We start from the raw sequence: 26,053 nt of genomic DNA, 5'->3' as shown, positions 1-26,053 counted from the left end.
AAGGATTGATTGGGGTGGAGTAGCGAGGACAATAGAACAAGTGATGATTTCTGGATGTATGAAAGGCATTATATCGATACTGACTACACTATATTTTTTCCTTTGTTTCCTTCAACCTCAAAGCTTCATATAGTTAAGCATTTATATCCACTTCATTTTGATTCATATAGCTAATGTGCCTAAGCTTTATCTTGCATTGATATGGGCAAGGCGTTTTGTGGAGAACATAAGGGCAGCGGGCTTTCCAGAGGAGAACAAGGTTTAGTTTGAGTATCAGGTGAAATCAGCAGAAATGAATGCTCTGGCTTTCTTGCCCATCTTTTCACTCTCTTGTACTTCCGTCTGAATCAAAAGCAAACAGTACAACTCACCATTCCAGCATGGAACCTTTTGTTGGCACCCTCCTCATTCACTAACCTGTTCAGCTTTCTGATGGAAGATGGAGGACATATCCAGTAACGTGCTACGTTCATCCAAGGCTGCAGCAAAAGCCTTCCATTCTTGCTCCAACTGACTGGCAATCTGTTTTATTTGCTGTGAAGCGTAATGGCCAGACTCGACCAGACGATTTGCTACTGACATGATGCGGTTTATGTTTACATACACATTCTATGGAGAAGAAGGAGGGAAAACATTAGTGGAAGTTAGCAGACCACTTAAATACACGGGTATACTTCCATAAAATTCTTCTTTATTACAATATTGCTTAACAGACTGGTTTTATTTGCCAAATTTGTGCACGTCTAACTTTGGAATCTAGGTGTATAACATAACAGCCTACCTATCTGTATTATTGACGAGGGAGAAGGACAACTTGAAATGACCAGTCTCAAGCTAACATTAGCAGTCAGCTTAAACAAAGTCATATTATATGACGACCCATTACTGCAATGAAGAGGAAAAGCTAACCATATTTTGCAACAGCCTCAATAAGAATGTTTACAGACATTCAAGTCAACAAGACATTCAGACACACACAATATAGGAAAATCAAAGTATAATTAGTGGGTACTTGATCTATCCATGGTATGCATGTGTGCAACATCACTCTACAAATCTTTACATCAACTTCTGAAAGAATTTCTACTTTTTAAGTAACAAAATACAGAACTCTAAGGAGTTTTAGATTTTATTTTCCTGCCACTTTATTGCCTCAGAGCTAGCACTGAAAATTAGACAAATAGCATCAAAGATCAGAAAGATTCTCTAGCATACTGGCATTACTCACTGATGGCTCTTAGTCACTCTAATTTTCAGTCAAGAGTTTCTGACTCCTGCAAAACCAGAAACAAGAACAACTTCACACCAAAAGGTTTCTGAGTAGCTCTTCCAGAGCTACATGCATATAATGCTGAGTTGACACTTTTTTCAATTGATCTGACTCTCATATCTAGAATGAAGTTCCTAGAATCACAGGACTGTTCAGGTTGGAGATCATCTAGTCCAACTACCCTGCTCAAAGCACGTTCAATCAGAGCAGGTTGCTCAGGGTCATGTCCAGTGGGTTTTGAGAATCTCGAAGGTTGCAGTGACCAAAACCTCTCTGGGCAATCTGTTCCGGTGTTTCTTATGTTGAAATGGAATTTCTTTTATTTCAACTTGTGCCCATTATCTCTTGTTCTGTTATGGGATACCATGGAGAAAGTCTGGTTCTGTCTTCTTTACCCCTTCCCATTAGATGTTTTTATGTATGTAAGATCCCTCCTAAGCATTCCTTTATCCAGGGTAACCAATCCCAGCTCTTTCAGCCTCTCCTTGTACAACACAAGCATGCCATATAGGGACTTCAGAGAAGAACTGGGTCACAGTGACTTCCCAGAAAAGGAATGAGAGTTTTCCACGTAATGCTGTCCTGTAGGCACATCCTAATTTTTGTGTGTACACTTGGAGCAACCCCAGATCAGCCCTGTTTTGTTGATTACAGCATCCCTTTTGTTCATATCACAGCAGATTCTTTGCTTGCCAACCCAGTCTACTTCTCACTTCATGTTGGTCATCTTCTCCCTCTCCCATCATTCTTGCCCTAAAGCTTCCTGCTGGTAAAGATACTTTTGCCCCACTTAGTTGAATATCAATCCTTGATCCTCAGAAAGAGGGTCCCATGGTTGTAGAAACCAAAATCCTGTTGCCTACATAAGTTGTGTAGATAGTTGTTGACCTGCAGGATTCATCTAGTCTCTCACCAGCAGGATCAAGAAGAAAAACACCTGAGCTCCCATTCCCTTGACCATTGTCTCTGGATCCATGTAGTCATGCTTGAGACTTTCCAGGTCACCCCTGGCAGTATCACTGGTGCTCACATGGAAAAGTGGCAGGGGGCAATAGTCTGAGGAGGGGACAAGCTTTGGCAGTCTTTTTACAACATCCCAAACATCCCAATGTCCACTACATCCCAAATCTAAACACCCAGCAAGCAGTAAATTCCCATAAAGAATAAGTCAGGTTGGCAGATGGGGGTTTCTGTTCCCTGCAGAAGGGAGTCTCCCATTACTATCACTTGCCTCTTCCTTTTGGTGCTCCTGTGTGGTTCAAACTCAAAAGGCACAGACACTTTATTTAACAGCTCCCAGTTCCTCATCAGCCATGAGGTCAGTGAACCTATTCCGTAGCTGCAAATCGTCAGGTGGAGCAGAAGCCCTCCTCCTAGTGCCAGAAGCCGTTATCTTCCAACTTTCATCATCACGGGAGTCTCTACTTCCCAAACACAGAGGCACAGATTCTGCCTGATCCTCCCCCCTCAGTACAGTTAGTAATGTGGGCTCTTGAAGCTGCAGAGTGTTGGAAAAGATCTGGTCAGCTTCTTTTCTCATTATCTCTGATGCTGTGCAGACTGTTGACCTCCTCCTGCAGCTTCTTTACTTGATGACACAGATCCTTAATAACTGCACACCTCCTATGGGCAAGGAAACCATCTCCTGCTGCTCCAGCCTTGGCAAGAGACCACAGGCATTCCCTGCAGCCCCAGACCTGCAAGGCTGTGTCCTCATTCTGGAGCTCCCTCTGGGTTGAGGCCTCTGATGTTACAGGGATAGCTGGTCCAGCAGCAGCTGGGGACTGTGTCCTGGGGCCCATCACCACCATTGCTGAGGACGTGGATGCTACTCTGAGCAGAGCTGCTGGACCTTTCTGCATGAACTGCAGTGCAAACTGCTGCTTCCGTTGGCTACTTCTGTTAGCTGTACTTGTTCTTGCTTGTATCCTAAAAATTTACATGTGGGGCCAAACTGCCAAACACTATCACAGTTGGGAAGACAACAACAAACACCATTAAAATCTCAACATTCTGCAGTGAAATATTTTTCCTTCTTGTCCATGCAGTGCTCTCTGGAATGCCAGCATGCAGGAAATGCCACAGAGCAGTTAGCTAACCTGTCAGCAGCAGCACTGCAACCTTCCCCAATCAAGGGTTGAGGAACTGAGTCCAGTGAGCCAGAGTGGACAGAACTGACTGCAACAAGCTTCAGTAAAGGCCACAGATCAACAAGTGACAGAAGAACAAAACCTGAAATTGCTGAAAAACTGTATGATTATATCAATGCTGAGAGATGTGATGGGCAGCCTCTGCCAAAATCTGACTATACCTCCGGCAGTAAGAGGGGTCAGGGGAGAACGCTGGCATGTGGACCCCCACCACCAAATAGACGCTGAGCATCTGAGGTGGAACCATTACCTGTTGGTGTCGAGCCATCACCCAGAGCCTGACATTGACTGGCTGGAGCAAGAGTTGCAGTTCCTCCAGGCTTCACTGTGCTGACTCATCTCAGTGGTAACTGGCACAGCTCTCTATTAATTGTAACTGTATGCACGTATGCAAGCAGGAGCATACCTGACACAGCCTACACCTCAGCTGGTCCACTTAATAAACTGAGCCCAGCAGTGTCACGTTGGCTGTTTCTCCTTCCTGCACAATACTACCTTTTCATTCTTCAGGTTATCCCACACATCTATGCTCTCATCTTAAGCACGGCCAAACAACTGGAAGAGAACAAACCTGCTATTTCCAAAAAAATTTAAAAGACTGAAGAGCATTTAGGCCTATTAAAGTGTATGAAGCATAAATACAAGACTGCTAAATGAATCTAGAAAGCCACTACATGGTCTTTACAGTGGTGGGAAAAAACAAGTGTCAAAAGAGAAAAGAATAAAGGCTATATTAGACTGTCATTTGAACTGTTTGTGTATCACAATAAAGGGATTTTGGAAATTCTGGAACGTCAGTTAGATATGAAGACAGGGCACCATAACTGTGAAGTTAAACAAATCAAAACTGAGCTATGGTTAAAATGCATTCATTTTCCCATGGCAATCTGGCTTCACAAGTGTAGAAGAATACCCCCTGTAGCAGTATGAATATGAATTACTATGCTGACAGTTGAACACTTTCCAAGCCATGTATACCACATTCCTGTCCTAAAAAAAAAAAAAAAAAAATTCTTATAATAATCTCAACTTTTTTTTCACCCCACTATCATATCCCTCACTACCTGATATATCTACTAAAGGTTTAAGTTTCAGTATTTTAGAATGCAGTGACCCAAAAGAGAGATTTAGTAAAGGAGGAAAAGATTCTTAAATAGCAACTCACTACCACTGGACTGTCTAACTGATCCTTGAAGGTTAACAAATTTTGTTCAATTTTCTAAAAGGACAGGCAGGTCCACTGTCATTATTGTATGACAAATGCGTATTTTGTGCACTGCTTGAGAAGCACTGTTCCAAGTAAGCTAGTGCTCATTCCCCAGGGCCTGACATCTTATTCATTGTATGGATTTACATCCTGGTTTTAGTTAAAGAAGCAACACCTATCAGGTAGTAACTGTTAAAGACTTATTCAGCGATCTCATTTACATCATGTGAATCTGCATGAAACATCTGCAGCTTCTAAATGTGTTATCAACTGTTTAAAAAGTGAAAGGCTAAAGTGATACTGCATTTCTTTCATTGTGTTACACGTGACTATTGTAACAAAGCTAAAAAGGGAACAATTCAAATTACTATATTACAGTATGTATATAGTAAGTATATGAATGTGCTTAGTACAATTACATTCTCTCACAATGCTCTTTAGTCAGCAGCTGAAAAGACACCTTACAATATCTGGAAAGCTCCTCATTACAGAATTATTCCCTAAAAGGAGTGCACATATAAAAAAAAATATTGCTCAACAAGGTAACACAGATTAGTAGCCTAACACAAGGTGTAGTACACTGTCTCATTCTTTGGTGCATCCCTGAAAGGTAAGTACACAGGGGAAAATACAGGTGACAGCCTGCCAGCTTAGCTGAACTTCTATCACACTCAATACAAAATAAAGCTGGCAGATGCCCTGAAGGTGCTATTTTATTTCCTGATTTTCCCGAATCCATTTAGAAAATGTTTGTTTAGCTCTAAGATTTCAAATAGTAGTTTTCTGACACAGACACTATTAAGCATTCAGTGTTAAAAACAACCACCTCAGTGACATGGTCCATAAGCATCATAACTGGCACCTCTATGTAGACTGTAGTGAGTTTGCATGTAATGAAAATATTTTAGCAATGGAATTTCCAAATGGCCACCAAGACAAGGCGTAGCATTAATGTACGAAATAATATCTGTTTTAATGATCTAAATGTTTCCTAACATCTCTTTTATTCTCACTCTTGCAGCAACAATAAAAGTCTCAGTTTGGGAATCCAGACTTCAAAGATGAGGGCTGCAGAACAACTAAAGTTATCACCTGATCTCTTCCCTTGAAAAAAATAAAGTCAGCAACATCCAGACTACAATTAAGGAAAAAGTGTTTAACCTGTTCTTCAACTACAAGGATCCTCAAAATATTCTCAGGTAACTATTTAACCATTGCTATCAGCACTGGAACAAATGAAATATAATTTCACTCTAACTTTGTTCCATTTATCATCTCTCTCTCTTACATTCTTTATAGTTGACCCGGCGAATCTTACTGCAAGACCAACCCCAACATCACCTCCTTTATTCTCGTACTTTTCACTTATCTTCACTTTCTCATAGTAAATGCCCATGCTTTCAACCTCTCCCTACAGCCCTGTTATTTTCATCTGGATGTTCCTCATTACAACATTAAGTACAAAGCTCTAAACTGGACCTAGTTCTCTAGTAGGACCAAATGAATCAGAGCAATTTCTTTACAAATCTTAAGGTCAGCAGCCCCCAAAAAAGTATCAAGAGTGAAATAAGATTTGCTTCTTTGCAGTAACACCACTGTATTCCTTTAGTTCATGATCCATTGACATGAACATGCTTGTTGCTATATTAACACCTCACCAGCTGATTGCTTTTTGAAATCTGTTCATTTGTTTCTTCCTTCTTAAGTGTTGCACATCTAGCCTTTTCTATTTCTTCTTGTTGACTTTGGAGTGCTCCTCAGAAGCTGGAAACAGCTTCAACTCATTTTGCCTTTTCATTGTCTTCTCAGTTTGGTGGCATCCAGACATTGCGCCTAAGCATTAACTGCTCTGGCACCAGAAAGATTCCCTTACAGATGCGCACTCAAAAAACATTCTCCCGGTCTGACCAGGATCCACAGCTGTGCATTCCCTGAACTTCAAAAACATTACAAATCCATGGTTTGCTTAAACTATGGTTATTCAGAACTACCAAAAACTTGACAATGTATTTTACCTAGTCTACTGCCCCATGCCTATTTGGAGTCTTTATCTTGCCTGTTAGGGATGTTAGAGTGGTTGGACAGTTGATGGAATTTACCATTTAACTTTTATTTTTTTATTTTTTACTGAAAGCCCTGCCTAACTGATGTATTAGTTAAAAAAACAAACAAAACAAAACCAAAAAAAACCCCCACCAAAACAGACATGTGTTCATCCATCCCCCCACAAGACAGAAGAGCTAGCTTGCTAGCTTACTATCTTACTAGTGTTCATCATTCTGCACAGTCTTTTGTCAATATCTGCATTTCAGAGCAGTCTGAGGAAGAATGTACAATTCACACCCGTGGTCTTGCTCTCATTTGCTGAAGTCTCAAGAGGACCCAGGACAGTCTAGAATTCACATGGTCCTTAAGTCTATCTCAAGCGACAACTCTGTATGGTTACAAAAATACATATTTAAAATATAAAGAAACTCAAGAGTGAAATATATCAGTAGTACAAAGGAAGAGGAAAAAGTGACACTAGCTGTCAGCTAAGCTGATTTTACCTCATCTGACCTTCTTAATATTTTCATTTGTACCTGTGGATGAATTTGAGCAAGCCAAGATAGTAAATCATCTTTGTAACTTTTAACTCTGTAAACTCAGTGATATTCAAGTGTTGTGTTCATACCTTTATTTTAAGCTCCCAAAACTCTCGCCAGTGCTCTTCTCTGGCACTCTTTTTCAGATGGCATTAATTATTTGATTACTACTTTGATAAAGTGATTTAGTATATGCAAACCGCCTGTTTTGAGAACATTAATCAACTTAGCAATATGCTTACAATTGACACCAGATTTTTTGGATTATAGTTAATAAACATAGCTTCTACTGATGGTCCTATCTGTCCCGAGACAAGAAGTAGTCATAGCACGCTCTTTAATAGTACCCAGCATCAGCCTTCTCCAAAGAAAGTTTCCTTTTGCCTACATCATTTTCCAATTGTTTTGACCCTCACCAGTGCAGTGAGGGGCACAGTTAATCTGTAATGAAAGCAAGGCCATTTGGTCTAGGAAGAAGAGCAGAAGAAAATATTCATGCAGTTAATAACATCCTCCTCCTCACCCATATTTCACATGACTGCTTTTGTTTTCCTTGTGTCCTGGCAGACTTATGGAGAATGGCAGGAAAAGAATGGACAGACACAGAATCTGTCTCTCCCACTCTTGCATGCAAGACTGACTAATTGTATAATCATAGGTACTTTGGTTTTGCCATTCAAAAACTTGACAGATAATTTTTGTATTTGCAACTTCTACAATGTCTTATACGCAAGTTTCTCCCTTAAAAGGTACTAAAAACTTGTTTTGAGAAGTGAAGCATTGGTTTAGTCACTCAAAGAGGAACTTCAAGCTGAAACTGAGTATTGCTCAACTCAAATAAATCTCAGGGCTTGACAACAGCAATTTACCGCTGCTGAAAGCAGGCCTTTTAAATCGTACTGAAAAACCATCCTCATCTTTATAGAGGAGAATCATTGTGAGTTTATTTTTCCCCACAGTCAGGGAACATGGGATCTGCTTGCTCTATAAAGACACAGTCTTGACATTTATCAGTGCACAGCCTCTCTAATTCACTAACAGCAGGTCACATACCTACAGCTGCACGTGAACTATCTTTCAGACAGTAGCCTTTTTAGCCACATCAACCTATGTGTTAAGCAATGGTAACCAAACATATGTCCATCTTCAATGCACATCGCTGCACCTATCCAGCTTTCCTCTGGAACCGTTTCATTGCAATGAGAACCAGTCTGTGTACTAAGCTTAAAACTTTCATGAAGTTGTTCCTGTTACCTTGAAGTGCAATCACATAAGCCTACCGCATACTGAACATACAACATTCCTAGGCATATTACTTACTAATGAAACTGCTCAAAGTCCAGTTAAATCTCCTCCCCCAATGTCGTCTTCAGCTTTTTGTTTTACAACATTTAGTTTAAACTTTCAACTACTTTGTGCTGTTATACCGAAAATCAGATTCTAAAAAACGACAGAAAACCATTACAAGGAAAAAAAAAAAAAAACTCAGCAAATTCTCTTTCTCCTGGATGTAACCAACTCCTGTTCATGACAGGAACTAAGTAGCTTTCACAATAGTTTACATCCAGGTGGCTCATTTCAGACTAGAAGACTAGATTAAAATTTTGGCATCTGACCCAAATGCCGTCACTCTTTCTCACCCGAGTTTGGCATAAGCAGCTGCAGAAGTTGCCCGCCTGCACCTCTTGGAAAGCCAAGCTGCTACTTGGGAAGGAAGGGGAGATGGGAGAGCCAGCTATTGACAGAGGGTAGCACCTGCTGCGAAGGGAGCATGTGCCCTGTAGCAACCACAATGTGCTGGGAAGAGCAGCTGCAACATCAATTATCAGGGTTAAGCTGTGAGCAAGTGCAAGAGGTTGCATTTAGCTATTTGGGCAGCATTTATCCTTTGAACAGCCCTTCCCCACCCAAAGTGAGCCTAAGGAAACTGCCTGGAAAGCAAGACCTATTAGGATCCAATCTGGGCCACAATGAAAAGCCTTCAAAATCTCTTGCATATAATAAGCCTTACACATAGCTGCCACTCTTCCTTCCTCTACCCCATACAATTGAATAAATTTGCATGGTCGTAGATGGGTTAAAAATTAAATTCCATCTCTAGTGTTAGAGCATTCACATATGAGATTTTAAATCAACTCTGATTACTGAACAGTTACACTGACAGGAACAGTGAACAAAGAGTAGCATGTGTATGTGAAGGTGGTCAGGGAGAAGCTGAACATGCTTGCAGGAGTTAAGATTGCCCAACAATTTTCCAGTTAAAAGCTAATGAAAAAGACCTGCCAAAAATTAGTCAGTTCATGTCATTTTTTTTTTTATGTCACATTCAGTTTAACCTTTCCCCCTAATCTACATGTAAGGCTTTTGCCATTTAACCAAATAAAACCTAGAAAACCTGAACACTGCTTAAATCAAAACCGGGGCTGATCATTCTGAATTTGGATTTTCCTATTCTGTGCCAAAGAACCACCTTCTGGGGCGGCTATGCTGCAGAAAAACTGCAGCTTGTTTTTCTCCTTTTGAATATTTAGGCTGTTTAATTTGCCCCAAATTTAAGCTGCTCCTTGTATGCTTCAAGAAATCATTGTACAGGCTGAGAAAGAGTCCTCTGTAATTAATGCATTTGACTACTACAGCCAAAACAGAAAATAGCAGCAAAAGACTAACAGCAAAAACAGAGCAGGAGGGATTATGCTACAAGGCTTAAGTGCTTCCTACTGTTGATAGCATCCGAAGAGTAGGGGGAGGGGGCAGGGGGAAGTCATCCAATTTGAAGAAAAGAGGACAATAGCGACTAATACAAGGACAAGCCGACAGAAGAATAATTTAACCTTTAAAGTACAAGCCCAAGAATTGCCTGGAAGGCCATCCAAAATTGCTAAGTTCCAAAAGTCATCTCATGTCAATGACACCTACTGTCCTTCTGCGAGTTTCCTTCTGCTCTACTTCATATGCAGAGCCATGAGCAACAACAAGGTACTCCACAAAGGAGCAACTCCCTGTGCCCATGGAGTGAACCTATACCTTCCAAACCTAATGGTCAAAGTTACATCCATATATGAAGTTACACACCTTAATTACAATGTTCTCCAGCATTTGCTTTACTTTTTAAAAGTTCATATTGATTTTTACATTTTTTAAACTTTTGCAAACACACCTGAGTTGCATAAGAAGAAAATGTACCTTCTCTACTCATGTCTTCTATTGCTCCAACTCTAGCTATACCATACACAAGAATTGCCTTACTAGTCCTTCTGTTACTTCAGCAAGATGCATAACCTAGGTACGTTTACTTTGCCACTCTCTCTTTCCACAATTAGTAGTCCTGCCCTACAAAAACACCCTCTTGCAAGAGTTGATTGTTTCAGCCATACTTTAATCCAATTCCCATCCTTGGGCTGCCAAGGATGTTAATTTCTAACAAGACTGGTAGTGTTCTTCCTTCACTGAGCTGACAGCCAGGGACTGGATTTAGGCCCAGACTCCCAAAGTTATTTAAACACCTCCAATCCTGCTAGTGAAAAGGATCTAAAATGTACTTGAGAATTTGGTCCCCATGTTCAAACAGGAATTCATGAAACTGAAAATAAGCAGCTTTCTCTCACTGCCAGTTAAAATCCAAATTCTTAATTGCAGCCTACTGATAGCTCATCCTAAGATGGTATTTGACCAAAGAAAAGTTTGTTTAGCTCCACTCTACTGTGCCAGAAATGAGAAGTGTGTCTTCTTAAAAATATGGAAAATTATTACACCAGGCTCAGCTGTTGATTACTACTTCTCAGAACTTTTTGTCTGAGTTGCAACCTATTCAGAAAATCCTGAGAGCTATTTCTTTCTGTATGGAGTGCTAAATTCTGTATTACGCATGATTCTCTGAAATTTCCTACAAGACTCAAAGTAGTACTCAAACACACATCCCAGGTTCTAGAAGTCTGGATGATTATATTTGAGAAGTACTGAGGATGTGTTGAATACTTTTCAAAATAATTTTGTTGTTTGATCACAGAACCTCTGTACTTGGCTACCCTTTATTTTCCTCCTTTTTGTTTTATAATTTCACTGCTGAAATACAAATTTGCACTACTTGTAACAGAAGGAATGATTTATGTGTATGATTTATGAATTCTACCTTAACATAGAGCAAATAGACAATGTGTCATTGCTGTGAAGCGAGGTCTGTTCTTACCATACAGTTCATGGCAAAGTGATTGTGCTGTGTCTGAAGCTCCATCGCGTGGGGGTGACTGGTTCCGATCTCTGTGTAGCTGTTCAGAAACAGACCTTTGTTGTGTGTGATCCAGTCAAACATCTACAAGAAAATATTAAGGGGCAAAAAAAAAAAAAACAAAACACATTAATTTGTTATGGCAGAAATCATAGACAAGTAATGTGAGAAATCTGTGAACAAAGAAGACAGGAAGAGTCTAAGACTATGAAAATTAACACTGATGCTCTTTCCATTGTAAGCTACTGTACATCTTAACCAAATCATTGCTGAAATCTGACTTTTTGGATCAAACAGCTAAGGCTGTTAAATCTTTACTATAGGTGTTCATCTCAACAAGCTACAGTAAAGCATAATCATAAACTTCATTACTACAAAGAAGTCATAGTAAACAAACAGGCTTGGAGCACAGCCCTGAGTTACCAAGCTTATACATTCTCTAGTGTCAGTATTTCATGACGTCAGCATCTTAGTAATTTAGAATGAAAATGGCAACTCATGGAAATTAAATATAAATTCATTCTTGCCGATCAAGCACTTCAGCAGCAAGTTTAATATTTTTAGTTCATAACTTTACAGCAAATTTGAAAACAACTTTTCTATTGCTAAACAAATTACAGAAACTATACTTGAATACAGTTACACATTACCTTCTTCCAGACAAGTTTAATGATAATCTTTAAATTTTTTTTTTAAAAAGTATTTTAATACTCAATATTCAGACAAATCTTAGGAAAGACCTTATCTGACAATGACCATCAACGGACGGACATAGGTATGTTAACAGTGGCACTGGAAGACAGTTTTCAAAGACCAAGCAACATAGACAAAGGTTAAACAACACTTCACTCCCCTGCAATGGTCTTGAAAGCTGCATTATAGCTCAGCTCAAAAGACCCACCTACTCTCTGGTTAAGATGAAAAAAATTGTTCAGAAAAAAATGGTAGCAATGAGCAGTAAGTACTCATCTAAAGATCTTTTAAAATATGCTGGCTAACTCAGCAATATTATCAAATCCATTATTCCACCCAGGTACATGACAAAACAAATTATAAGTAGACCACAATATGGTAAGGACTGTAAACCAAAAAAAAAGTTTTAAGAGCTTAGACAGCTGATCACATATTCCTAAAATTTTCAGTTTCTTATCTAGAGTACAGTGAAGATGTGTTAGAACATTATTCAAAATAGACACTGGGCCTGCCCATGACCACCATTCTCTATGTCTAGTCTGACTTTGCTGCCTTTAGATACCTACAGGGCATTTTCAATCAGATTCTCTCCCATCTCACCCCTTTTCTGCCTTCTCCTGAACCAGCCCAGATTTCTTGTGCAAAGAGTTCTGCAAGTCCTTCAAAATGAACATGTATATTTTTCCCCTTCCAATACCCTCTATTTTTCCAACAAAGATCCAGCCCTTTCCTGCACCTAAAAAAACCACATAGACAAACACTGATAAAGAAGCCCTGAGCTATGAAATCTAATCTGACACAAGCAGCGAAATCAGGGCTGCAAGTAGATTAAGGCAAGAGTCTTAATCCAAAAGTGAGTTGGGATACTACATAGACCTTTGTTTTAGTGTTTTTCTACTGGCTGATGAGAGAATAAAGTCCCAGGTACGCTAGCTGTTGTCAATCCCATTTTGAGGTGCCTAACATTTCCCTCTATTCTGAAAGAAAGATGTGTTAGTTTAATATAGACTTATTCTTGGAATCAGGAACTTAGAAAATACAGATAGGAGCTTATGCAACCACATGACAGGAAGAGATCAATCCCACAGGCTCAAGTATTTCACAAGGAGTTTCTTAAAGCCCAAGTTATGTAGGCAACTTTCAGATGAGTAAATGAAGAATGTATCTTTCAACACCACATGAGCACCATCAAAATATATTTTGTTCATGCTGTGATAAAGAATAATTAATACTGTAATTAAGTGGCTGAAAGGTTGCTAAAAAGCACTTTGGGTCTGAAAGAGCAATGCCAGACCAACAGTTTGTTATTTTCTGAATAATTTTATAACTCTAAAAACACTTGACCAGATTTTTTTCAACTTTTTACACGCCCCTACTATTTTCAGCTATACACATTCAGTAAACACCTACTTTAAATGGTAATTCAAATATTTTTTTTCTTTTTTAAACAGAGCAGATAACATTAAGAGTAGTGTAAAGAAAGTCCCTGAGTTGAAATGATGAGGGTAAGGGAAAGTACGGGGGAGGAAAACAGAGGAAGTAGTAGTATTATATGTGCTTGCTCTGCTTTTACTCTTCCCCATCCACCTGCTTATGGCCACTGCTGGAGAGCAGGATACTGGTTTAACACAGACCTTTGATCTCATCCAGTTCAGGTATTCTTACATAAAATATTTCAAGAAATCTGACAAAGACCATACTTAACCACTTCACTGCATAGTCTAGTTACTTGTTCTCAAGGAGAAAAACTCCCCACCCTTTCTTAAAGCTATTTGTTCCAAGATAACAAGTTAATAATAAGTGAGTGCAAAACCATTCTGTATGAAAGTAAATCTTACTCAAGCTCATCTAAAAGTGTACTGCCTGCCATACTTCCTCTTCAAATCCCATGACAATCAAGGGCTTTCTCATTTGAAGGGACTGGTTAGCCTGAAACATTCTGAGATCACTCAATCCCCCTGTTAATGACATATGCACTGTCAAAAGAGATACATCAGTTTTTAGCCTGGGACTTTAAATCCTGCCTCAGTGAAGCTGTTCCCCATGTCAGCCTCTTCAGACTTTGTCGACTGCCTGCCACTCAAATCTAAGGGTCGCTCAAAAGGAGACCGTTGCAGTTCTTAGTCATCTGTATTTATAAAGCATGCAGCATTCATCTTCACTTGATGAATGTAAAAGCATCTGTCTGGAACAAAAACTCACCAAAGCAAAAGCTTTAAAGTCACTACCACTTAAATTTTATTCAGTGAGAGCTACCTGTGCTCTTTACAATTTAGAATTACTACTCCATCCCCTTTACTCCAGAAGACTAAGAGTCCCTCTCAGTCAAGAAAAAATCCTGATTAAAAGGCTAGTGATTAACTCTAAAGACAAAAATTACTATTTGCAGTTATCCTTGGTATTTCTTTCAAGTCCGTCAAGCAGCATCCTTTTATACTCCCCTCCCCCAACCCCTTACCTTTTCAGCATCCTGCTCAAACAGCCTGAGCTGAAAACATTGGTCCAATTTCAACTTCCGCACATGCCACATCTGATGCAGATGCTGCCGTGTTGAGTGCAGCCTGTCCAGCATGGTGGATACTTTGGGCAAAAGGTTCTGCAAGTCTGCATTCCCTGACCCAGAGTTCTTTTTGGGAAAGCTATCACTGCTCTGTATCCTCTGGAGCAGTTTTTGGCCTTCCACATCAAGGTCCTCAATAGGGGCCTTAATGACTTTCTTTTTTAATTGTGAATGCTCCTCTATCATATTGCGAGCACCTTCCAGGTCCTGAGGCATTTCCTTTTTCGACAATATATCTTGCAGTTCCTCCAGTCTGGACAGCATATGGGTTGCATTGCTAATGTAGTCCTCAAAGGCAACTCTGATTTCTATCCATTCCTCATGGTTGTACTCCAAGCAGCCATCAAATTCTGGGGTTAGCTGAGAAGGATCAACTACTTTGGTAAGGCCTTCCAGAGACACCATATTTGTCTAAAAAATAAAAATGAAAATAAAAAAAATGCTGTTACTGAAATGAATTTGAAATTTTCTTTCAAGTTCTTGTTTTTTTCTTTGTAAGAGTTCATAAATTTTGCTCATGAAGTCCACGGGACTTAACTTTTCTCATACACTTCTCTTCAAGTGTCAATTCTGATCAGTCTCCTGTCTTGCAAGTATTTCCCCAAATGAGAGAAATATTTTGTATCTTTCTTACCTTACTACACTTAAGGAGAAAACAGCAACCACTCTTTTGACTACTGTTTTGATTAAGTTTTGATTTTGTGTATTGTAAAGCAGCAGGAGGATAACAGCAAGGTTCAGTTGGCTGCTTTCTTCCGGATGCTGGTGCTATCACGATTACCACAATGCAGACCAAGACAACAAACAGATGAAACCTAACTTTTTACCATTAGGGGTAAAACCCTAATTCCATCTTTCTCATGCTCAGAAAAAGAATATAAATGACAACATGCACAACTACCTAGCCTAAGTATATGAAGAAAACTACATTCCCTCTAGCACCACTGGTCTAATGTACCCCTTTCTCTCATCTAGAACATAATTTATCTGAGAGTTTTCAAGGTGCCAATCAGTAGTGAGCACACTTAAAGTAATGAAATAAATGTAAATTTGTATACCACAGGGAAAATCACCTCAAACTCAAACTTCGAGCTGCCAAAGTTAGTCCTCTGTTTCTGCCAGAAATTGTCTGGCTTGATTATCAGTGCAACATGAATACAACATGGAAAGGATTCCTGTAAAATCTTCAGCAGAGGTTTTATAGAGTCCCATTTTGACCCACGCATATCTACAATGACGGTGAATCCTCGTTTACATACTTCCTCACTGCAGAAAAAAGAAGAAAAGGTTATCAAGCAAGTGTTACAACTTCAAACACAGCATTCTACCATCTAATGAACGTAGTCTTCTCAGCCAGCTGTAACACCCTAGGGTTTCACTGTTGACTAGCTGATGTGTACAGTAGATCTCACGAACCTCTCAGGAAGCTTCTCTTGCTCTCCTGCCAAACTCCTTGTGGGTGATAGTTTTACACCTGATTTGATAATCTGCCTTTAACTTCTCTTTCATTTTCATTGTTTATATTCACAACGATTCACCTTCCAGTCCTGTTTCTCCTTCACCTTACACAGACACTAAACACACCGTTTACTGAAGCAGCAATATGTAATTCATTTACAGCTGACTCTTCAGAACATACACACACACTTTACTGATGACAACATTCATGCCTTCCTAATGACTGAGGGGATTCTCTAAAAGACAGAAGATGGCATACTGCTCTTACCTACCACTTCTGCAACTTTTTAAAACTGTCTCAGATTTAGTCCTGTATTATCTGAGAGCTAGAGTCTGTAGAGGGAAAAAAAATCTTTATTGACAATTCCTTCTGTAACAGGATCGATCTGTGGATAGTTAATGGATAAGAAAGCATTTCATGGCTGTGAAGAAAACTGCATCAATCTACTTCTACAAAATTTGAGCTCAATTTTGCTGTCCAAAAGTTGACAGACCTTACACCCAAATTCTCTGGCAATTCTTCTGAGAATGGTAGATTTAATTTCTTTTCATCAATACCTTTTGTACATTTAGCGCTTGCTGCTGATCAAAAGCGGCAATCACCACCAACACCAGAAATTTTGATTTTGTTCCAGTAGACTTTGCTACATGACCTTGTTAACATGGAAAGGGAAAATACCTCAAAACCAATACATCATAGCCAACGGATTATCAAAAAGGATCAAATGTCCATTGTTTGAGAACATGAGTCACTTTCAGGGATGTGACTAACGTAAATGCAATTCTGGAATTCATGTGGTAAGGTTTTCAGAGCGTCGAAGAAGTATGGAAGCTTCAGTGCCATACTTCACACAGTCTCATTGGTCACGCTGTAGAAAGATGAGTTATGACTGATACAGGAAAGCAGAAGACTTTCTGAAAGAAGTGGTAATATAGGTTCCTTAGAAGAGGAGTTGTTTTAAAGTTTAAAAAAACACAGAATACCAAACTTCCATTTCAAAAAAAGGAGTTTATCAAGATAAATGCTGGCTGTCCCACCTGCCCATAGGAATGCCAAAAATGGCAACAGTAGCAGGAAAATATATTAAAATTGACTAGCCTGGAATACACATAGGCTATAATATACAATTTTTTGACCACGGTGAAAATGTTTTCTAACAGCCTTATGGGATTAAAGGACAAAAACAACTACTGTTTTAAAGATACACCCATTATTGAAAGGCTGCATGCTCTTAAACAAGTATTGCTCAGCCCATCCCTATCTTATCACACAAACTGAGCAGCACATGAGGAGGAGTGCTTGCGACTAATTCATGAGGCATAGACCTAGGGGGGGGGTGTACAAAGCGGCCCCTCATCATGTGATACAATGCAGATGTGTCCTCCAGTTATGTGACCCCATCATCTGCAAAAGATTAACCCCTTTTGGCCAAGGATCAAAAAAATTGTTCCAGGAGGCTTTAGTCAGCCAAGGTCATCTGTTAGGTAAATGTGAACTACACTAATGCCTGGTCTAGTCAGCGCTGATGACTTAAGTTTAGCAATATTTTTAAATCTGATAAATTGTTAAATTTGCCAAACAACAGATACCTCTGAATCTTCAGCTATGTTGAGTAACAGTACTGCAATAATTAATATACAACTTTTTTTATATATATATATGGGTGTGTATATATACACACACACAATCACTGGAGTTGATTTCTGCCGATTTATTTAAACAGCACATTGTAATTCCTAACTTAAATTGTTGATAAGACAATGATATCAGTACTTTCACTGATCTCTCCACAGGTTTATCTGAGACCTGTACAAGCAATTTTACATCTGTCTCTCCTGGTTATTCCTGTTCTATATCAGGGCACTATAACTTCTCTAATACAAATAACAAGAGTGTTGTGCTGACCTCACTCCACACAAGGCATATTGTGAATGATGACCAGCTTGTTTCTAATTATTGATGTACTGCAAGGCTTTGGGTTGTATTTGCAATTGTCAACACAGTGACAGCAATACGGCATGGCGGTATCATTTCCAAGACATGAACTACTTCCAGTTACAGCAGACCAGTCATTCTGCCAACAGCCTTCCTTTTACAAGGCAGAGCAACTATTTAGATCTCTTCCAAAATGCAGTTTGAAAACAGTAACTGACAAAACTTGGTATAAATTTGCTTATTTTCTTAACTCGTTCAGTCTTCTAGCTTGTGGGGATACCGCAACATAATCCATTTCTTTTGTTTAATAGCTTCAGATCTTGTCAAGTGACCATCACTTACCTAGGAATACATGCTAGGTAAGAAATTAGTCTTCTAAGATCTTCTTGCCGTATTCTATCATGATTACTACGAGCCGGAAATGTTAGAATGGGACCTCCACGCTTATCTCTGCCACCTGAAAAATCAAACATGTTAAAAGACCCTACAGCATAACATCATCCCTGTTTGCAAAACTAGTTTTCAGAACACTTTTGGAAAACCTAAGTTCTACACAGTTTCATGAATATCCATTGGAAAAAAAAAAAAGCAGCAGTGATTTCAAGTTAAATGCCACACCGTCATTTAGAGACCAGCTTAAAATTGAATTTTGGGAATATCAATCAGCATATTGTCACAATTCATAAAATGAGGAAGTGTCTGTCAAAAAATTGAAACAAAAAATAACCATAGCATTACACTTATACATTACAGTCACATTCAAGTTTGACTAGCAGTGTGACATCTCCAGCAGTGGTGTTTTGTTACGTATTTAACTTTCGAATCAGCAATTGTACAGATTAAATTTAATTATAGAGTTATGCTACTTTGTACCAAGTATTTAGAGGATACTCAGTGTAAACTTCATTACTAGCACAGAATTCAGGTGTACAGTATTTCCCACCCAATCTATATACTAGATGATTAGATGGATACTAGTTAAGCATTTAATTTATATTTTTACCCTGTTCTGACATACAGACTCTGAATTGTCAGTTTATAGTTTTTAATTCTTTAGCAATGCAGGCAATTCTGAATCCACTTAATATGTAAGGCAAAAAATGTGACTTTGAGTGCTTCCACTTTAACGTGCTCATTTAATTCGTTAAATTGCACACACTTACTGCAGTTGAACACTAAAATGCAATTCTATATCCAACCCCTTGCTCATGATAACAAAGTGTTACTATTACTAAATGCTAAATTCAAGTCAGTAGGGTGTCTTTATGAACTTTGGTATAATAACACAGACATACTCTTATAAGCTAAATTTCACATATATGTTCTCAACCACAGATGTGTGGACCATCTTCTCCTGTCCCATGGAAACACAGAAAATCACTGTCTTCTGTCCTGAATGGTTTCTCATTGTAAATCAGCTCCTCATTGTAAATCCATGTTACTAAACAAAGTCTTTTTTGTAAAAAAAAAAAAAACACCTTAGAAAGGAAGGCCAAAAGCAAATGAATAAAACCAGTCCCTCAAAAATGCTTCACTATCCTCCCCAACACAGTCTGCGTGTGCTTGCTAGAGACACTGAGCCAGGTTGTCAAGGTCTCCACGGACTGCCTGCACTGGACATGTCCCCCATGAGGCACCAAATGAAACGCAGAAGAGGCAAAAGCAACTTTGAATTTCTGTCAAGCTGCAATGCCAGAATCCTAAACTTAAAAGGAAATTCATATTCTTATTTCCCATGACCCTCTTAAGTGGGACACGAGACTAAAAACAACCGAGTTGCCTCATTCTAATGGAGAGGGGCAAATCTGGTCTTGACCACCCCGACCCACCCGCCAAGCAGAAAGCTTTGAGGATTTTTACATAGCAAGTGACAGATAAAAACAAGACAGAAGCCACAAGAGAGAAGAAGGATAAATGACAAGACTGAGACTCCAACAGCCCAGGCCGCCACTCAGCTCCAGACTGATCACTGGGCTCCAAAGCTACCAAACGTAGCTCAAAATCTGCTGCAGCCCTTAATGCTCTCCTCACCACACCACAGGCCATCAACCATAGAACTTAAAAATTTACATTTCAACTCGTAAACGCTACTGATTCCAATGCCCCAGAAAAAGTGTTTGATTGCATAGGCTGGAAATTCTTCTCTAAAAAGCAGCTAGCAGGGAAGAGCACACGCTGAATTGTCTTTAACGCTCTCTAAGTGTTTTAAACAAACGCCTTGTTAGATGCAGTCACCTCAGATCAGTCCTCTGGGCCTTTCCCGCACAGTGATTCCTGAATCATGCGATTTTCCAACATGGCAGAGGAAAGAAACCCATATTCTTTATGTCATTTTGGATGCCACTTCTAGTTGGCTCCCAGCTCCACATACACTACAGAGAAACACCATTTTTAACGTGTGGTGCTTAAATTTCTGATAAATCATATCCTGACATTTTTGTATATTGGATACAAAATCTGTCGCACAAATTTCAGGTCTAGTTGAGTAACGAAGAAATTAATACAGCCTTGATTTTTGGTGAAAAGAAATTCACTATCCAGTCTTACATGAGATATGAAAATTGTAAATATTAAGCAAAAAAGTCCCTAAGATTTGGGCCTTTTCCATCAGCTATACTGCAAGCTTTCTTAGGCTTTTTCCAATAAATAACTCTCATTTCCTTTGTTCCTGATGCTCCTGTGTCATACACAACCAGTAACATTAAAAGCAACAGCGTATGAGGCATCAGGTGGGAATTTCCTGTCTTACAATAGTCTATGCAACTCAAACCCCTGTTTGTCTTGGTTTAACAAAAACATACTAAGCTACTACTTTCATCGGTGAGACTTCCATTTTTACCCCTTTCCTTTTATACAAAACCCCCACAGTACCGAGATATTCTCTCTGTTTATGCCAAGATGTGTCACATGAGCAGCTGATCAACTCACATGAGTCACCCAACATGAATCACTTCTGTCTAGTGCACATCACCAACAGCAGTCCTGTCAACGGTCTCCAAATGGCACCAAAATCCAGCAGGATGAGTAGCGCAGTTCTTTTCAGGAAATGCCTTTTTACCTAGTTTCACAGTACTTAGGTAAAGCTAAACAGAGGGCTTTTATGGCGTGTTTGAAAACCAGGACAAGTTATCAAGTACTATTTCCTCATATGAAACCAAGATAACTGCACCTTGTAAGAAAAACACTCTCCTCCTGTAAGTACGCGCAGAGAAGTAAGAGTATCTGTACTTCAACAGACTTCTGCCTAAACTTAACAAAAAAATTGCATCCAAGATTCCATTTGTACTTCATGGTTACATCTCTAGGAGGCTTTTCTATTTCAGGTGGTGAGACGCCCAATACCCAAGCACACTATTTCCTAGTTAGGTGAAAATCAGTTCAAGGAAGCTTTTTCTCTTCCCCTCTGCCTCTTTTCTTTTTTTGTTGTTCAAGAACCACTCTGTCGGCAATTTTAGAACAACACCACAGGATTCACACGGAAGCTGCACCCACTCATTTGCTTTCTACACATCAAGTTATTTTGTTACTTTGACCACAGCAAGATAAAGCAGTCCAGTCTGTCAGACTGGTTTCATGATGGACAAGTATTTCCCATACAGAATTTATTCCAGAATCAGTATGTACAGATACCAGAATTCAGGCTTGCTTGGTGAGCTTTGGGACTTTGCAGATATCAACCTACATACAGCAACATGTACTTCACAACACTTCACAGAAGTATTACCCTTCCTCTGTACTTCCTTGCCTCCTGCCCTACCAAAAAAATATCTGCTTCAAGATCTGTTTCAGAATTGAATTCTCAAGAGACTACATCCCTCATTCTCACTCCAACTGTCATCCAATCATTAGCTTTACCTTTCTTTAATAGTTTGAGCATCACAGCTACACTAACATATTTTAAGATGTGCAAGGAACACACAGATTTTAACAACTCCAGATGACTTATCTGCACCATAGTCCTCATTTGTACATTTAGTTCTAAATTCACCCTTTTTTAAAACTTTCTTTTTAAAAACTATCCTGGCTGGTGCTACACATAACAGAGATAAGGAGAAAGAATTCTCTTCCATCTAAATACATCTTCAGATATGCTAGATTGTGAAAAATCCACTCTTTTTTTTCATTTACAAAACCACACCATTAACAGTGCAATAAAGGAGGCTAAACTGGATTGTGATGATGGAGGAGAAAGCAAAATCGAATTGCATCCGATCTACCGTGATTTGTGGCAGAGGAAAAACACTACTGAAATAGTTTTTTCGAAGTGATGAAGTACTCAGACTGCACAAAAAAAAAGAAATTATGTTGAGTAGATCCGTTAAATATATCCACCTGAAAACAAATGAAAGGAATAAATGAAAAGCAAAGACTGAAACAATGCAATATAGAATTACAGCCTAACTCAGGCTAACACCGATTGAAGAGGTACCTGTTGAGCAGAAAAGGCCAACTCTCATAAATACAGTTTATTCGCAACATAGTACACTTGGAGTAAAAGTGGGAGGTATCTATCATCAAGAGGTTTAACTTGATTAAAACACCAAGATTTCTGACTGGATAAAAACACCATCTCAAGAATGGCTTAGGAGATACCTATGGCAGAAACAGTCATTGCCCCTTGTCTTCTCCATGCAGTTCCTTGTGAAGAGAATGCCTCCATCCTCTTCGTAGCTGCCCTTTAAGTACTGGAAAACCATGATAAGGTACCCCTTGAGCCTTCTCTTCTCCAGGGAGAAAAGACCTAACTCCTTCAGTCTTTCCTCACAGGACAGGTTCTCCAGCCCTTTGATAATCTTCGTGGTCCCTCTGTGGACCCTCTCCAGTCTGCTTGTGCCCTTCTTTAATTGTGGGGACCAGAACTGGAAACAATACTCCAGGTACGGCCTGAAAAGCACTGAGTAGATTGGGATGATCATCATATCTCTCCCTCTGCTAGGAATGCCCATGTGGATGCAGCCCAGGATGTGATTTACCTTTGTTGCTCCAGCAGCACCATGCTAACTTACGTTCAGCTTTTTGTCCACCAGGACCCCCAGGTCCCTTTCAGCAAGGCTGCTCCTCAGCCACACAGACACCCTAGCCTGTACTGGGGTATTTGGTTACTCTGACCCAGGGGGAAAACTCTGCACTTGTCTCTGTTAAAATTCATACTGTTCTTGCCAGCCCTCTCTTACAGTCTGTCCAAGTCTCTCCGTAAGATGGCTCACCCTTATATGTTCATCTCACAATAAGCTGGTCTCAAGAAGTGCTTAAGAAAGTCAGCATTGTGGAAAGATCAGTGTCTTTAGTATTCTAAGAACACAAAGATGAATATACTGCTATACAGCCCATACTTACTCATTTAACTTGGAGAAGGAAGGTCTCAGCAGAGAAAGGCAGAGAAAAGACTGGGGAAGTGAACTGAGGATCTCAAACACTCCTTGAATTTTTTTCAGACTGTGTTATTTGTGTAACTTTCCTGCTCTATAAAAAAGAACCATTTCTTTGCATTGTTGACTGTCATACTTTAATTGTACTTGAGAAGGTACTTGACAATCAACAACGAACATGTTGCAAAAACTCCACCAGAACTCCAATATAAATGATAAGAGAACAAAATACAAAAATCATAGTGATGTTTGTGGATGCCTCAGGCTTAATGGGACTATTAGAGTTTTTAGTAGAGATAACTTAGAGTTTTCTTTAGATATTAGTAGACATATCCCCAATAAATTTATCCTATTTCTATGGACTTTAACCAGTTATTGTACTTACAAATATTAAAACCAAGTACTTGAGAAAAAGTTGTACTTCTGAGGAAAAAAATTGAGGTACATTGAAAGCCTTTAAGTCAGTAATCCAACAGTTTTCCTTACCTTTGTGTTCTCAGGTATAAAGCTTGACAGTTCTAGTTCCACAATGGTTAAGCTCTACCGACGGTGGTAGTTTTGCCAGTGGGGGTTTTTTGTTTGTTTGTTTTGTTGTGGGTTGTTGTTTGTTTTGGTTTTTGGGGGGTTTTTTGGTTTTGGTTTTTGTTTTTTTAAATCACTTGCACTACAAATGTATCTCGTTTCATTTGAGCTCCACTTGCAACGGAAATGTGAATTTACGGATTTTGAGAGATCAGTTCCAGTCAGTCTTGCTGCCGACAGCTATTTGCTCCATTCTTCTGTCAGAAGTTGCGGCCTTCACACAGGCAAGTTGGTAAACACTTCTTCCTGCCTGCACCTCATCTGCTCTGGTTCGTAACCCAGCACCTCCCCTTAAATTTATCTTCAGTTTTCATTCGGTCCACTTCATTTTCACTGTGTTAATGCCTTTTGAGAATGGCATATGCTTACAAATAAACATTAGAGAACATCTATCATCTTTCAGATCCCTTCTAAGGGTTCTAAACTAAGTTCTGGACAACCTGGAAATTCAGAGGTTTTGGAATGGAAACTGACTACATTTTCATTAAGTGCCTTAAAGCAAAGTCCAAAAAAAGAGAGTAACGAGGGATGGAAATATTGTGCTGAACTCCCTTTTCTCCTCTTCTTTCCCTCTTAGACAGTTTTAAGCAAGCCTTCAACAGCACTACAATTCATAAGCAGAAGTTCCCACACTACCAGGGAAATCGGCCGTGGGTAGTCTGTTATATCATTCGTTACAGTTGCCAGGACCTTTTAAAAAAAAAACATATTTTTTGCTTTACACCTCTACTTAACTCAGCAGATCGGACAGGATGAAGTACTGTGAACTGCATACTGTACTTGCAAGCATCAGCATCCATGCACAGCAAATCTCTGAAGAGTGTAATTTCAGGGATCATTTTGTATGTTTTTGTATTCACAGATAAGGGCTTTATTTTTGGAGTTCTTGACAAATTATTTATCAAAAAAAAAACCTTTCACATATGAGACTGTCCTCTAAAGCATTTGACACTGAGATTATGGCAAAGAGAACGATGTTGTTTAATCCCAACAGATCTGGAAGTACTTACTTCATAAAGTCACACCAAAACGCAGATCACAAGAATAAGCACCTCAGCCATCATTCCATCAAGTAAAGTTACTTATCAAGTCCTAGAATAAGTTACTATATTCATTCATCTAAACTCCACTTTCAAATCCTCTGCTATTCCCCGTTAAGTAGGCAACCACCTTCAAAGTCCATGCTGGAGATAGCTAAAATTAGATGCCAACTCATTTCACCATGAAGATACCAGGTGTGCTTCAAAAGCTACACACTGAAATTTCACCTCTGCAACAGAGAGATTTCTCCAGTGCTTCAGATGGGCCAGTAACAAAGCCATCTCTGTAAAACTCTCCAGCGGAAGAACCAGAAAGAAGAGAAGGAATATGACTACGGCACAGCAGGTTGTTCTAAGTTGTTCTAAAGAATGCCGTTGGGATACGCAGAGGGGACAGGACATGACTGGACAACAACAAGCAGTATGTTCCACATTCAACAAAACAGGAATCTCCTTTATTACAGGTCCTTTCACAATGCTCACGTTATGTTTGGGATATCCAACTGGAATAGGTGCTACCCTAGCTTCCCATGACTTTTGTAATGATATTTAAAGTATTTAAAATACCATTTTACATGTGACTAACAACACAGTTATGCACTCCAGAACAGAAGAAAATAACTGTACCTGAAAGGTATGCAACTTTTTCCTTTAAAATTGGCAATACTTCCATAGCCTTCATTTCATCATTTTTGCGAAACCCTGAAAAAAGGAAAAGACAAGATAATTAGTCAGAAATTCAGACAAGCTCAGCTTCTACATTTAATGAATGTATCGTAAAACACCTTTGGAATACAATCTGAATGTTATGATTACAGAAATTAAGATAACCTTACAGTAAAAGGCTGCAAAAAAATAAACTAAACTTTAAAATTTACTAATGAACAAGTCATCGCTTTGACTAGCTTAACACAAATAGCATGGTCTGTTAGCAAGTCTCAGTAGAAAACAGGATACTGGAATTAGCCTTTTTCATCA

General features: G+C 39.2%; 1 protein-coding gene across 1 annotated transcript in view; it reads right to left on the bottom strand.

Annotated features, from left to right (window-relative positions):
• Positions 1 to 25,775, bottom strand: part of LOC104159338 (triple functional domain protein-like) — a gene marked incomplete at its 3' end in the record, with an annotated part of 112,206 nt that extends 86,431 nt beyond the window's left edge. The window contains 6 exon segments of the mRNA XM_009697220.1: positions 418 to 609; positions 11,399 to 11,521; positions 14,589 to 15,101; positions 15,764 to 15,956; positions 18,427 to 18,541; positions 25,703 to 25,775. Of these exon segments, the coding sequence (XP_009695522.1) occupies positions 418 to 609; positions 11,399 to 11,521; positions 14,589 to 15,101; positions 15,764 to 15,956; positions 18,427 to 18,541; positions 25,703 to 25,757 (1,191 nt within the window).
• Between the last annotated feature and the right edge of the window lie 278 nt (positions 25,776 to 26,053).

Source organism: Cariama cristata, unplaced genomic scaffold, assembly GCF_000690535.1.
Source record: "Cariama cristata isolate BGI_N322 unplaced genomic scaffold, ASM69053v1 scaffold233, whole genome shotgun sequence".
NCBI classification, from domain to species: Eukaryota; Metazoa; Chordata; class Aves; order Cariamiformes; family Cariamidae; genus Cariama; species Cariama cristata.
Note: the sequence above shows the minus strand (reverse complement) of the source record. Positions and strands in the feature narration are given on the sequence as shown.